The sequence below is a fragment of the Manis javanica genome, chromosome 3 (assembly GCF_040802235.1).
Source record: "Manis javanica isolate MJ-LG chromosome 3, MJ_LKY, whole genome shotgun sequence".
Lineage (NCBI taxonomy): Eukaryota > Metazoa > Chordata > Mammalia > Pholidota > Manidae > Manis > Manis javanica.
This window is the reverse complement of record NC_133158.1, coordinates 29,760,120-29,775,495: the sequence shown is the minus strand read 5'-3', so window position 1 is coordinate 29,775,495 and position 15,376 is coordinate 29,760,120. Positions and strand designations below refer to the sequence as shown.

General features: G+C 38.3%; 1 protein-coding gene across 2 annotated transcripts in view; it reads left to right on the top strand.

The window, feature by feature from the left end:
* The first annotated feature begins 1,367 nt into the window (after positions 1 to 1,367).
* The window catches only part of RAD18 (RAD18 E3 ubiquitin protein ligase), a 156,367-nt gene continuing 142,358 nt past the window's right edge, over positions 1,368 to 15,376 (top strand). Inside the window, exons 1-2 of one of the 2 annotated variants that reach the window (XM_073230968.1) lie at positions 1,368 to 1,715; positions 9,515 to 9,596. In XM_073230968.1, coding sequence (XP_073087069.1) covers positions 1,665 to 1,715; positions 9,515 to 9,596 — 133 coding nt within the window. In that variant the 5' untranslated portion in view covers positions 1,368 to 1,664. The remainder of the gene's footprint in view (positions 1,716 to 9,514; positions 9,597 to 15,376) is intronic. The other variant, XM_037019390.2, reaches the window with a different exon arrangement.

Genomic DNA, 15,376 nt, shown 5'->3' with positions numbered 1-15,376 from the left:
GGGAGAAAATGATTTATGGCAATAGTGGCATATTTCAGTGATTCGCTAGTTCATCGTCTTACTGAGCAGCTGGTGGCAGGAGCTCAGAGGCAATGGCTCTGGGTGCTACCCTGGAGGCTCTCGGGCCCTGGGAGATGGATTTGGACCCCCTCTACCCCTCTCAGCTACTCCCCGCTTCCTTCCCCAAGCTTTTTCTCTCATCGCCTCTTGCTTCTCTTACCTTCCCAGCCCTTTCACCTTAGCCTTAAGACCTTGTAACCAGCAAGTACCCTAAAGGAAAGATTACTACCCTCAGGCCTGGGGCCTGGTCTTAATCTTATTCCCTTTGTATCTCCAAGGCCACCTCACTTTCCCAGCATCCAGAATTGGGCTAAGCCATCCAACGCTTCCTGGAGCTCATTTGCATACAAGTTTCTGACTGGCTGGACCCGCCCCCGACCTGCCTATAGGAGCCTCTACCAGCATCTGAGATCCCCAGATCTTTGCCCTGCGTCCTTGTCTGCTCAATTATTCCTCAGTAAAGTGTCAGTGAGTGATCCCAGATGGTTTGGGGGTTTAAAGACCTAGATTCAAGGCTGGATTTTTGCCACTGACAAGCTGTGTGGATCTTGAATGAGTCCCTTTGCCTCTCTGAGACTCAGTTCCCATGTTTATAAAATGGGAATAATTCCCATCATGAGGTCTTTATGACAATATTCTGTAGTGGTTAAAGAACACACATATTTGAGCTAGTAGTTCCATTTATAGAAAATCATCCCCCAGATAACCTGGCGAAGTGTGCCAGAATTTATATTGAGTGTTCGTTGAAACTCTTTGCAATAGTGAAATTTTGGAAATAAATGCTTCTCAGTGTGGGAGTAAATAGTGATACATTTATATTATGAATTGTGCAGTTATTAAAAAGTGCCGTAAATCTACATGTATTACAATGGAGAGCTCTCAAGAAGTATGGTTAAGTAAATAAACAGAAAAACTCAAGTTGACAGAGCTATGCATTTAATGTAATGTAACGTTTGGGGTAAAAACCGTGTCTGTGAATCTGCCTAGGAACTAGTTGGACCGCTACATGCCAAAGTGAAGATGGTTATCTCTGAAGGAAAGGAATAACTTTAAATAAAAATTTTAATTTGGTGGGAAAAAATGAGCTATTTAAAGCCAGAGGCCCTGTCTGTAGTCTGTGACACTGTGTGACTCAAGGAAACTCTATTCACATCTTTAAGCTTAAGCTTCCTCGTGTGTAAACTAACGATAATATTTACCTGTTAATAGGGACAGATCATTATAGCAGTCAGGGAGGGCGACCAGAAGGAGGAAGCATGAGCTTGAAAGATTTGGCGAGCCGTAGATTTAGTTTGATTACTGGCTGTCTTTTCCTGACACTTTACAGGCTCTGATTTAGAAAGGGTCTGGTACAAAAGTAGGTGCGGGCTCTTTAAACCACTCCTTTTTTTTTGCCGGGAGACGCGAAGCGGAAGCCTGGCGCGTGCGCAGTGAGAATATCTCGGGCTGCGATCCGCCCACGTACTACAACTGCCGGCAGGCTCAGCACAAGCCTCGGGCTCGTCGCAGGCTGTGATGTCACTCGGTAGCGCGGGGAATTTCGAGTCGCTGTGGAACGCGGGAAGCCAGTGCGGGACCACTCTCCAGCCACTGTAGGGGAAACCATGGACTCTCTAGTCGAGCCTCGGTGGCCCCCAGGCCTGGCAGTCATGAAGGTGAGTGCTTCGGGAAGGTTGGGGGCGCCCGGGTGTCCGCGGGAGGCCAGCCCAGCCTTGAAGAAGTAGAGAGGACGCGGCGGGAGCTGGGCCAGGGTACCCGGCTCTGCCCTGCCGCTTGCAGACCGCGTAACTCAGGGCCGCAGCTCCCTCCCCGAGAAGTGACGGGGACAGGCCTCCGTCCCTTAAGCTGAGCTGGGGTTGGCCGTCTACGGAACCAGGTGTTCCGCGGTTCAGTCATAACAATAACCTCGAGAAAAAGTTACTCTAAACAGAAAAACGACACTGACAACCCTTTCTGAGGGCTGACTACGTGCCAAACGATATGTAAACTCTGGCACTACATTAATTGCGAATTACCCAAAATGATACCAGGCATGATTTTGGAAGGACCGTGCATCAAATAACATTTATTTAATCACTTAGTGAAGCAGGTAGTCCCTTTATGTTCTCTTTCTTTTCTTCTAATGACTTTCAAGAAGCCTACGGCTGGTTTATCCTAACTCCTCCACGTTTCCTACCTCCTAACAGTTGTGCATCGTTCTCTTTTAAACGAAGATATTAGGATTCAGGCTCAGGACTAGCCTTTCATTTCATTGAATTATTTAACCTAAATAACATTGCTTTTTTATGGCCACGTTTTGGCAAGACATTCCGGTTTACATTGACAGTAGTGGTGAGCCCTGGAACCCTGTTAGGTTTGGTCGCGAGCAGATAGACTTTGCTGTGTTGGCTAATCATCACTTGCTTGGCTTTTCTCCTTGCTGTGTGGTTACATATTTCCATTTGTGATGTGGGCAAGATCACTTTGTCATTCTGTTCCTCAGTTTTGTAAACTTGGGGATTGTGCTTTCCGCTCTACTGAGTCATAAGGCTGACTTTGAGGATTAAGTGAAGAGACTTGTGGGGAGGTTAAAGTAAGTATAATGCCTTGTTCTTCCTGCCGTCAGCAGTGTCATCTATGGTGCATGGGAATTAGACAGCCCCATGGTGAAAAGCTGACGTGGAAGGATCTAGGGAAGATGTGGTTTGGAAGTTGTGGTGGGCACCCTTGGCACCCAGGTGCAGTGAGGTGCGTACGTTTGAGTTCCAGTGGTCCTGCGTTAAATATGGTCTCTGCCTCTTATTTAACTGGTGACCTTGAGTCAGTTACTTAACCTCTCTGAGCTTTAATTTCCTCAACAATAACATGCAGACAAAAATAAGCATTTATGGGGTTGGCTAAATGAGTTGATGTGTATGGATAGGGATCCTGTCTGGCTTATTGACTGCACTTAACACAATGCCTGGTACATATTGGGTGCTAAAAAATTATTTGCTAATTGATTGAAGGTATTTGGCAGGTACTAAACATTCAATTAATATATCTTTAGTATATTTAGTACATGTGCTAAGTGTTTCTCCTTTTTATTTGTTGTCGAGAAGGTCGAATTGGGTAAAGGAAGTGAAAGCTCTGCAACTTGTAAAGCTACCTGCTTTGTAGATTTAAGCATATATTCCCACAAGTTTCATGATGTTCTTTAGAGGCAATTTCCATGTCTTTTCTGGCTTTGATATGTAACCACAGCACTGAATTTGTAGAGTTCAGCACCAGAAAGTGGATTGAGTCCATATTAGATTCACAGAATCTTAAGGTTGGAAAGCCAGCTTCCTGCAACATATTAATCCCTTTTATAACATATCTGCCAATTTCTCATCTAGCTTTTGCTTGAATTCCTCCAGGGACAAAGAATTACCTACTCCTAGAAGTAGTTCTGTTTGAAGTTCTTTCTTATATTGAATAGAAATATGACTCTACTCCATGGTTTCTAACCTAGGATCCACGGAAAGACTTTTGTATCTGGAATTATTTACACAATTTTGGTCTGTCTATGTGTTTCTCTAAGAAGAAAATCCATAGTTTTCATTAATTTTTCAAAGATATATGTGACCCAAAAACCTTAGGAAACTTTGCTCTAATTATTAAGTCTTTGCTTCCATTTCTTAGCCCCTTTCCACTTTCTCTCTCTAAATTAAAGAAATACCGGGGCACCCAGCTAACCACTCTCTATTTAGGATTTTTTTTTCCTTTTTTGGCTGAGGGTGGGGGGTGGATGTTGAGGCACATGTGGTGTGCATGTTACAGTCTTGAAGTGGCATGACTGGCAATTTGTAGAAGAATGGTAGAGCTCCTATGATGGGTGTCACCCTCTGCAGTCTTGCTCAGTAGGTCTGTCGGCACCACTCCTCCTCCAGAAGAGGGTGGTTATGTAGAAGAAAGCACAATTAGACTAGATGCCAGGGTTCTGGTTTCTGGTCCTGCCCCTGCTCTTAACCCATTTTCAAGACAGTTCTCTAGCTTTTTGTGTCAATAATAGTTTACCATCCAAAATAATGGAAGCTGTTTGCATTTTAATGTTTATTCCCCTGGTTTTACTGTAACAAAACTTCTTGTGTTTGACAAATTATAAATACATGTGTATAGAGTAGAAAAAATTAGAAAGCAGAGTATGATAAAGGAGAAAATGAAATTTATCCATCATCCTCCCATTCAGAGATAATCACTGTTTAATGCTTTCTCTTATTTTTCTTCAGTTTTTCTTGTGTGTGCTCATGGACACATGTACCTACAATGTGTATATAAGCATTTAAAATTTGAGATCACTTTGTAGTCAACTTCTCGGATTTGATCTATAGTCTTCATCTGTAAAACTGGGATGCAGGTACTATAAACTTCGTAAGATTGTTATGGAGATTAAACTACATAGTTCTCTTGTGATGTATTGTAGATTTGTTCTCTGATTTTTTAACTTTCCATTAACACATGAACCTTTTCCCATGGCATTAATTATTCTTTGAAAGCATGTTTTTAAAATGCCTATATAATATTTCCTTACATGGACTATTCGTCACATTTGTATTTTTAAAATATAGGTAGTACCTTCAAATAGTTCAAAAATACACACTCGTGACCATTATTTATTACTTCTTGTGTATCTTTTCAGAATTTCTTTATATATCACTAAGGGTTAGGCTTTTTTTCTACATACATATACATAACAATAACATTATTATACACAACAGTAATAGTAGTATAACTTCATTCAGGTACCTGGACCCAATTCCAATGTGTGTAAGTATGTGGGAGGGGGTCTTTGATGGAAAGCAATTGAACATCACCAGGGTGTCCCAGAACTCAACTCAATTCTGATGCTCTCTGCCAGGTCTCCAGCACCAGATTCCCCAGGTTAAGGGCTCCATCCTACAAGACTGCCCTTCACCCCTGACTCCAGATGCCGGTTGCAAACCCCAGGCAGTTACCTGTGTTTCTGACCTACCGGCTACAGATTGGAGGTTCCCATGACCTCCTTCTGGGTAAAATTGCAGTATGTCCAGAATCTCTCCCCTGGCCTTAGTGCATCTCCATATAAATAGGTGTTTCCAAGAAGGTGTGGAGAAAAGTAACCATCTGCATATCAGTAGTTAATTACCAGGGGGAACAAGGGTATCTGGACCCAAGAGATTGGGTAGGGTCCCTTTTTGCAGCTAGGTTGCAGAGAGATATGCCTAAGCAGAAGTGGACAACTGCTTTTAAGCAATAAACCGGTTTCTCTCATTTTATGTCTCCGTTTGACTGAGTCGGGTTTCGAAGGTATTTTGTCCCGGGCTGGGAAAATATCCCAGCTGCTCCCCTTAGGTTAGGTTAATTTGCTAGAAGCTCATAGAACTCAGGAAAACACGTTTACCAGTTTAATTAAGGATACCGCAAAGGATACAAGTTAACACCAGATGAGGAGATACATAGGGCAGGACCCCAAATAAAGGAGCGTGGGACTTGGCTTGGTGGCACATGGAGGTGTTCTGGTTCCCCAGGCCTAGAAGCTCTCTCCCAGTAAGGAGCGGGGTCCAACAGATCAAAGCAGAGAGCAGAAGATCTTCAGGGGTTTCTGTGAGGGCTTCCTTGCATAGTCATGATTGACTGAATTGTTGGCCATTGGTTGATTCAGCCTCCAGCCCCGCCCTTGGGCCGTGAGTTGGGGGAGGGTAGGGGTCCGTTTTATTAACATGACAAAACCCACATTTCACCTCTAGACTGCAGTGTTTTCAGGAACTGTGTATGAAGACCCAGTATACCTGGGAAATATATGGTCATATGAATGACCAAATATGTATTTCTTATAACTCATTGTATCACAATATATATATACATTTTCGATAAAAATAGAATACTTTCTTATTCCCATCTGTACCTTCCTTTTCTCACTTACCAGTGAGTAGTCTTCCCATATCAGTACATTAAGAGAGCTCCCTCCTTTGTTTTTTCTTTTAAATATCTCTGCAGCATTCTACTGAATAGAATAACATTTTATTTTAAATAATTCAGAAGGTTTTAGGTTGTGAGAATAGGTCCTTTCCTGTTTTGATTGCATTCCAGGTTGATGCACATCTGACTTTCTAGATTTTCCACCTCTTCACCTCCCTCTGCTGTCACTAGTCCCAGCTCCCTCATTTGGCTCTGCCCACATAGTTTTGTGCAGGACTGTGCAGAAAGCACTGGACTGACTGCCGGGATGGACACAAGTTAGTGCTGGTGAGACTTGTGTCCAATATGTCTGCATGCTCTGGATACAGTTTCCTCATTTGTGAAGTAAGGGTTTTTAACTAGATTCTTTCTTTCTTTTTTCTATTAAGGTATCATTGATATACACTCTTGTGAAGGTTTCACATGAAGAACATTGTGGTTACTACATTCACCCATATTAGCAAGTCCCCCCCCACTTCAGTCATTGTCCATCAGTGTAGTAAGATGCCACAGAGTCACTACTGTCTCTGTGCTACACTGCCTTCCCTGTGACCCCCCCCACACCATGTGTGCCAATCATAATGCCCCTCAATCTCCTTCTCCCTCCGCCCCCACCTGTCCTCCCCACCCCTCCCCTTTGGTAACTGCTAGTCCCTTCTTGGAATCTGTGAGGCTGCTTTGTTCCTTCAATTTTGCTTTGTTGTTATGCTCCACAGACGAGTGAAGTCATTTGGTACTTGTCTTTCTCCACCTGGCTTATTTCACTGAGCATTAATATCCTCTGGCTCCATCCATGTTGTTGCAAATGGTAGAATTTATTTTCTTCTTATGGCTGAATAGTATTCCATTGTATATATGTACCACTTCTTCTTTATCCATTCATCTAGTCATGGACACTTAGGTTGCTTCCATATTTTGGCTAGTGTGTTAGGAAGGAAAGGACTCGGCTTGGTGTTGCAGGGAAGTCAGATATAGTGAGACAAGAGACCAATGTCAAGAAAGCAAAGTAAGTTTTAATACACTCTGCATAGAGTAAGAGAGCGGGCCTGCCTAAAATAAGATAGGCCCGGATCCTCATTATGAGGCTTCTTTTATGTGGTTTTGACCGGGCAGAGAAGTCCTTGATTGACAGCTGTCAGCTCTCTAGGCTTTTCTGATTGGTGAAATGAGGACAGGGGCTGTGTTGTGCCTATGCTTGAGGTTTCTTATCTGGGGAGACCCTGGACATTTCCTGAGTCACTCTTGGACCCTGTGACTTTATCTGATTAACTCTGAGTCATTTCTGGCTCTCTGTATCTTTTCAACTCCCTGAATCATCTTTGAGAGTTCCTCTCTCCTTTTCATCCTGCTCATTTCTGTCTTTTTGCCTAACAGTTGTAAATAGTGCCACCATAAACATAGGGGTGCATTTGCATTTGTCTTTTTGAATCTGGGATGTTGATTTCTTTGGGCAAATTCCTAGGAGTGGAATTCCTGGGTCAAACGGTAGTTCTATTTTTAGTTTTCTGATGCACCTCCATATTGCTTTCCACAATAGTTGAACTAATTTACATTCCCACCAACAGTGTAGGAGGGTTCCCCTTTTTCCGCATCCTTGCCAGCATATGTTGTTTTTCTTTTGGATGTTGGCCATTCTAACTGCTGTGAGGTGATACCTCACTGTGGTTTTAATTTCCATTTCCCTGATGATTAGCAATGTAAGCATTTTTTGATGTGCCTGTTGGCCATTTGAATTTCTTTGATGAAATGTCTGTTCACATCCTCTGCCCATTTTTCCACTGGGTTATTTGTTTTTTGGGTGTTGAGGCATGTGAGCTCTTGTAATTTTGGATGTTAACCCCTTATTGGATATGTCATTTACAAATATATTCTCCCATACTGTAGGATGCCTTTTTGTTCTGCTGATGGTGTCCTTTGCTGTACAGAAGCATTTTAGTTTGATATAGCCCCACTTGCTCATTTTTGTGTTTTTTCTCCTTGCCTGAGGAAATGTGTTTAGGGACAAGTTGCTCATGTTTATATTCAAGAGGTTTTTGCTTATGTTTTCTTCTAAGAGTTTTATCGTTTAATGCCTTACATTCAGGTCTTTGATCCATTTCGAGTTTACTTTTGTGTATGCAGTTAGACAGTAATCCATTTCATTCTCTTACATGTAGCTGTCTAGTTTTGCCAACAACAGTTGTTGAAGAAGCTGTCATTTCCCCATTGTATGTCCATCGTTCCTTTATTGTATATTAATTGGCCATATATATGTGGATTTATATCTGGGCTATCTAGTGTGTTCCATTAATCTATAGGTCTGTTCTTGTGCCAGTACCAAATTGTCTTGATTACTGTAGCTTTGTAGTAGAGCTTGAAGTTGGGGAGCATAATCCCCCCTGCTTTATTCTTCCTTCTCAGGATTGCTTTCGCTATTCAGCATCTTTGTGGTTCCATATGAATTTTAGACCTATTTGCTCTAGTTTGTTGAAGAGTGCTGTTGGTATTTTGATAGGGATTGCATTGAATTGGTAGATTGCTTTAGGCAGGATGGCCATTTTGACAGACAATATTAATTCTTCCTACCCATGAGCACAGGATGTATTTCCATTTATTGGTGTCTTCTTTAATTTCTCTTATGAGTGTCTTGTAGTTTTCAGGGTATAGGTCTTTCACCTCCTTGGTTAGGTTTATTCCTACGTATTTTATTTTTGATGCAATTGTGAATGGAATTATTTTCCTGATTTCTTTCTGCTAGTTCATCGTTAGTATATAGGAATGCCACAGATTTCTGCATATTAATTTTGCCTCCTGCAGCTTTGCTGAATTCATTTATTAGTTTTAGTAGTTTGGGGGCAGATTCTTTAGGGTTTTTTATGTACAATATCATCTCATCTGCAAACAGTGACAGTTTAACTTCTTCCTTAGCAGTCTGGATGCCTTTTATTTCTTTGTGTTGTCTGATTGCTGAGGCTAGGACCTCCAGTACAGTACTATGTTGAGTAAAACTGGGGAGAGTGGGCATCCTTGTCTTGTTCCCTTTCTTAAAGGAAAAGCTTTCAGCTTTAACTAGATAATTTTGAATGTCTTTAATATTCTCTGATTTTCTTCTTAACCTGTATGGTGAACAGGTACCGGGGCTTTTCACCCAATAGTGACTGTAGATCAGGGAATGGGGTCTAAAGAGGAAGAGGCTTGAAGTAAAAGCTGGACATACATGGGAAGTGGAGCAGGAATAGAGTAGCCCATTTGTGAATGGGTGACAATATGGAACAGGAATCCTTACAGTGTCAGCTTCATCTGTCTAAAGCATTCTGGGTAACCTGGGATTTAAATGTGTAGGTTACTTCAGGGAGGTTTTTACCTGTTTCCCAAGATCCTATGCAGTTTATGTGGAGTTAGCTTTTGAGTTTGTATATTTTACGAAGAAGTATCATTAATTTTTTGTTCTTGTCATTAGGTGATGGAGAAAGTTCTGTGGCCGATGCTCCAATCTTGATGTCTTTCTGATAGGTATATGTTTTTTTTTGCATTTCAGACAATAGATAATTTGCTGCGGTGTGGAATTTGCTTTGACTATTTCAACATTGCAATGATAATTCCTCAGTGTTCACATAACTGTAAGTATATATTGCTTCTATGCATTAGTAAAAATGTGATTTTACATAGTGTTCCTTTAATGCCAAAAGGAAGTATACGTATTTATTTCTCACCTTTGGCTCATCTAGAGATTTTCAGAAGGTCTTTTCCACCATCTCCCTCTTGAATATTGAAGTTTTGACAAGGCTGCTATATTTTCTACTGTGTCCTTTGGATATTCTTAATGCCTTTTGTAACATTTATGGCAATAAAGATTTTGGTCATGTTATATGGTTCTTCATTTGCCAAGTACTTTTAGGTGCTAAATTTCAGAAATTTTGTTTTTACCAGGATACAGATAGGTGGTTCAACCAAGTAGCCCTTGGTGTAGAATTTTAGAGTTGCAAAGTCCTGGGGGGAAGATTAGGAAGAGTATTACAGACAGTTTATCACTTACCTTGCTCTGTGATGCTGGGAAGACTCATATACTGGAATTTTCTTGTACTTCTCTTATGAGGTGAGCATGTAAGTACTTTTTATACTGTAGCTTGAGGTATGTAGCACATAAGGGTGAGCCTGTCATTGTTCAGGAGCTGCCCATCCAGGGCATGGATTATCTAGGTTCATGATTTTTCTTATCCTCTGTTTTTGAATTGATTTCACTTGCAAAGTTAAAAAAAATCCAAGTTAGGCTTAAAAAATGGTTTTAGTGAGGTAGTAGATGCTTTGGTGACAAAGTTTCTAGAGAAGACATCATAAGTGGATGGTGGTAATAGCAACATGGGCATTAGAATTATACATAGGCTTGGCTGAGCTCCACTTACTAGGTAGATTAGTTTGCAGATGCCTACCATTTCTTCAAACTTCAAAAGAAATTAAATGTATAGAACCCAGTGTCTGGCATGGTGTAGGCCCTTGATAAATGTTAGTTTCCTCTAGGCCAGAATCATATTAGAAACCATGGTACATTTTAGGGATTGTTTCTAAATATGTGTTAAACTTATCTTCATTTAGGTATAATGTACTTTTAACAAAATACATCATTTTAAGTGCCCAGTGAAGTATACAAGTGTCAGTGAATTTTGATAATATACATACCATATAACCACTACAATTAAGATATTGTGCATTTCTCTCACCTGATAGAGTTCTCTCTGTCTTGGTCAGTCTGATGTCAGGCGATCATGTGTGGATCTGTTTCTGGACTCTTCCATCCTGTTGCTCTGTATGTTCATTCTTGTGGCAATACAAAACTCTTAATTGTTGTAGCTTTGTTGTAAGTCTTGAAGTCAGGCATTGTAAATCCTCCACCTTTGTTTTTCTTTATCAAAATTATTTGGTTTAGGATCTTTGCATTTTATATTCATTTCCATATAAATTTTAGATTCAGATCATCAGTGTCTATGAAAAAGACTGCTGATAGATTGGAGATTGTGCTCAATCCAGAGATCAATCTGGAGAGGAGAACTGACATTTTTAACATTGTTAAGTCTTCAATATATGGATATGGCATATTCCTCCACCTTTAGCTTTTCTTTAATTCCTTGCAATAATATTGTTTAGTTTTCAGTGCACAGGCCATACACACAGAAATACAATTTTTTATATTGACCTTTTATCTTGCAGTCTTGCTAAATTCATATTTTAATTCCAGCATCTATTTTTGTTGATTCCTTAGGAAAGTTTAGACAAACCATGTCATCTGTGAATAAAGACAGTTTTACTTCTTCCTTTCTAATCTGTATGCCTCATATTTCTTTTTTCTTATTGTTACACAGACTAGGACCTCAATGTTAAGTACAAGTGAAGTGTTATTAGGAAGTTAAGTAGAAGTAGAAGCTAGTATGATATAAAGTAGAGGTGTTGGGGGTGCATATCCTTTCTTTTATTTCCTGTTTTACAGGGAAAGCATTCAGTCTTTTAAGTATGATGTTAGCAGTAAGTTTTATCATATTCTTAATTCATTTTCATAAATTTATGGTTGAGGCAGTTCCTTTCTGCTCTTAATTAGTTGAGAGGTTCTTTAAAAATCATAAATGGATGTTGAATTCTGTCAATTATATTTTCTGCATCTATGGAGATGCTCATATGATTTACTTTATTTTATTTTATAGTATGATTAATTACATCAATTGATTTTTGAATGTTAGAACAATCTTAAATCCCTTTCAAGAAATTTGTCCATTTAATCTAAGCTGTTGAGTTTATTGGTATAGGTTTATTTTTTTATACTATTTTTAATTGTCTTTTTCATGTCTGGAGGATCCCTTTTATTCCATATATTAGAGATGTGTGTTTTCTCTTTTTTCCTTGATTCATTTTTCTAGAGGTTTAGCTGTTTTATTTCTCTTTTCAAATAACCAACTTTTGATTCATTATTTTCTGTATTTTGTCTTTTTTCTATTTCATTGATTTATACTTTTATCTTTATGTCCTTCCTTTTACTTATTTGACCTTAATTTGCTTTTCTATTTCTAGCTTCTTAACGTAGAAGCTGAGATAACTGATATAAGACCTTTCTTTCTTTATATTCTAAGCATTTAAAGCATTTCCCTCCAATTCTGCACATTATAATATATTATCATTTTTATTCAATTTAAAATATATTCCAGTGTCCTTTATGGTTTCTTTTTGACCCATGAGTATTTAGAAGTCTGTTCCAAATATTTGGGAGTTTTCCTAATATCTTCATGTTACTAATGACTGATTTAATTATGTCCTGGTTAGAAAACATAATCTGTTTGATTTCAGTTCTTTAAAATTTTCTTAGACTTGTTTTATGGCCCAGTGTATATTTCTTGTTTATTGTTCTGTGTATACTTGAAGAGGGCATCTATACTGTTGTAGTTGGGTGGAGTGTTCTTTAAATGCCAATTAGGTAAAGTTGGTTAATAGTGCTCTTTAAGTCTTCTATATCTCTTGTTTCTCTGTTATTTTATCAATACTGAGGAATGCTGAAATCTCTAAATTGCAGATTTATCTTTTTCCTTTCATTTCTATGAGTTTTTGCTTTTTGTATTTTGAAGTGCTTTTGTTAGGTGCATACATACTTATGATTAATTGCTTGATGAATTGTATATGTTTTACCATGAAACATCCCTCTTTATCCCTGGTGATATTCCTGTTCTGAAGTGTACTTTTTTCTGCTGTTAATATAGCTACTCAATTCTTTCAGATTAGTGTTTGTATGGTTTATCTTTTCTCATCCTTTTACTTCAAACCTGCCTGTATCTTTATATTTAAATTGAGCTTTTTAAAGACAACATATATTTAGGTCTTACCCTTTAATCCAGACTGACAATGCTATTTTTATTTGGAATATTTAGATCTACACTGTTTAATACAGTAGCTGCTAGCCATATGCAGCTATTTACTTTTTAAGTAAAGTTAATTAAAGTTAAATAAAATTAAAACTTTAGTTTCCAGTTGCACTGGCCTCATTTTGCTAGTGGCTGTATTAAACAGAGCAGATATACAACATCTCCATCATTGCTAGAAGTTGTTGTATTATTGATATGGTTGGATTTAGATATATTACCTTACTTTTTGTTTTTTATTTGTCCTTCTAGTCTTTCCTCTCTTTCTGCCTTAAAAGTTTTTTTTATTCATTAAGGTATTACTGATATACACTCTTATGAAGGTTTCACATGAAAAACATTGTGTTTACTATATTCACTCATATTATCAATCCCCCCCACCCCGTAGCAGTCACTGTCCATCAGTGTAGTAAGATGCCACAGAGTAACTACTGTCTCTGTGCTACACTGCCTTTTTCTGTGACCCCCCCCAACACCATATATGCCAATCATAATGTTCCTCAATCCCCTTCTCCCTCCATTCCCACCTGCCTTCCACACTCCTCCCCTTTGGTAACTGCTAGTCCCTTATTGGAGTCTGTGAGTCTGTTGCTGTTTTGTTCCTTCAGTTTTGCTTTGTTGTTATACTCCACAAATAAGGGAAATCATTTGGTACTTGTCTTTCTCCACATGGCTTATTTCAGTGAGCATAATACCCTCTAGCTCCATCCATGTCGTTGCAAATGGTAGGATTTGTTTTCTTCTTATGGCTGAGTAATATTCCATTTTGTATATGTACCATATCTTCTTCATCCATTCATCTACTGATGACACTTAGGTTGCTTCCATATCTTGGATATTGTAAATAGTGCTGCTCTTTCTCCCTTTTTAAGAAATAATTGAACATTTTTAAAGTATTAAATCTTTTCTACAGTTGACTTTATTAGATCTCTTTCTTTTATTATTTTAGTGGTTTTAAAAAAATGCATCTTTAACTTGTTCCAATCTCCTTTCAAACAGTTATGCCACCTGAGTACTGTAAAACTGTTACAAATGTGTACTTCTATTTTCCTGTTATCCTATTGTTGTCTTTCATTTTATGTGTATATTGATTTTAGACACTATAATACATTGTTATTATATTTTCTGTAGTCAGTCCATTATCTTTTAAACAAATCAGAAATTTTTCAAGAAGTCTTTTATATTTATCCACATATTTATCATTTTTGATTTGTATATATCAGTTTCCTTCTGGTATCATTTTTATTCTCTCTGCTATATTTCTTGCAGAACAGATATACTGCTGAAGAATTCTCTCAGCTTTTGTTTGTCCAGAAAGTTATTTCTTTGCTGTTTGAAACATGCTTTCAGTGGATATAGAATTCAAGGTTAGCATTTTGTTTCTTTCAGAATGGTCATTCTACTGTTTTCTGACTTTGCTGGTTTCAGGTGAAACCAGGTGTGCTGTTCTTACTTATAGCTTAGGCTATGCAGTGTGCCTTTTTTCTCTCGCTGCTTTTCAGATTTTCTCTTTATCACTGGTTTCAGAAATCTGTACTGTGCCTTAGTTTCATTTACTTTTGTGTTTGTCCTGCTTAGGGTCCATTGAGCTTTGATCTGTGTGTTTACATTTGGAAGAAATTTAGCCCTGTTTCTTAGCTTGAGTTATTTGCAGATCAGGTTGATCCTGTCAAGTTTTGTTTTTAGCTGTGTTAGTGTGGGTCTATATAGAGCCTTTTCTATGTGGTTATTTTTGGGGTAGGGAGGTAGTAAGAAAATATAAGACCTCAAATCTACGCTGTTAACAAATTTTTTCATTATTCAGTCATGGTAGGTTCAATATTTCTACTAATTTATTTAAATTTCTTCTAGATTATCAAATTTGATGGCATATAATTGTTCCTAGTAGTCTCTTATAATCCTTCTAATTTCTGTGGTATAACTAACTTGTCTCCTCTTTCATTTCTGATTTTATTCGAGTTTTCTCTTTTTCTCATAGCCTACTTAAGGGTTTGTTAATTTTGTGGGTTTTCAGAAACCAACTCCTGATTTCACTGATTTTTTTCCCTGTTCTTTATTTCATTTATTCCTGCTCTAATCTTAATTATTTCCTTCCTTCAAACTTTGAGCTTGTTTTGTTCTTTTTCTAGTGCATTGAGGTATAAAGTTAGATTCTTTGAGATCTTTCTGAAATATAGGCATTTACTGCTATAAACTTACCTCTTATTACATCTGTTGCTGCATCCTCAAGTTTTTGTATGTTGTGTTCTCATTTTCTTTTCTCAGTATATTTTCTAATTTCTCTTATGATTTCTTCTGTGACCCATTGGCTGTTCAGGAGAGTTTAATTTCCACACATTTGTGTATTTTTTCAGTTTTCCTTTTTCTGTTTTCTTTCATTCCATTGTGGTCAGAAAAGATACTTGGAATGATTTTTATCTTCTTAAAGTTCTTAATGATTATTTGTGTGATTTTTCCTGAAAAATGTTCTGTTTGTACTAAAAAAGAATGTGTGTTCTGCTCCT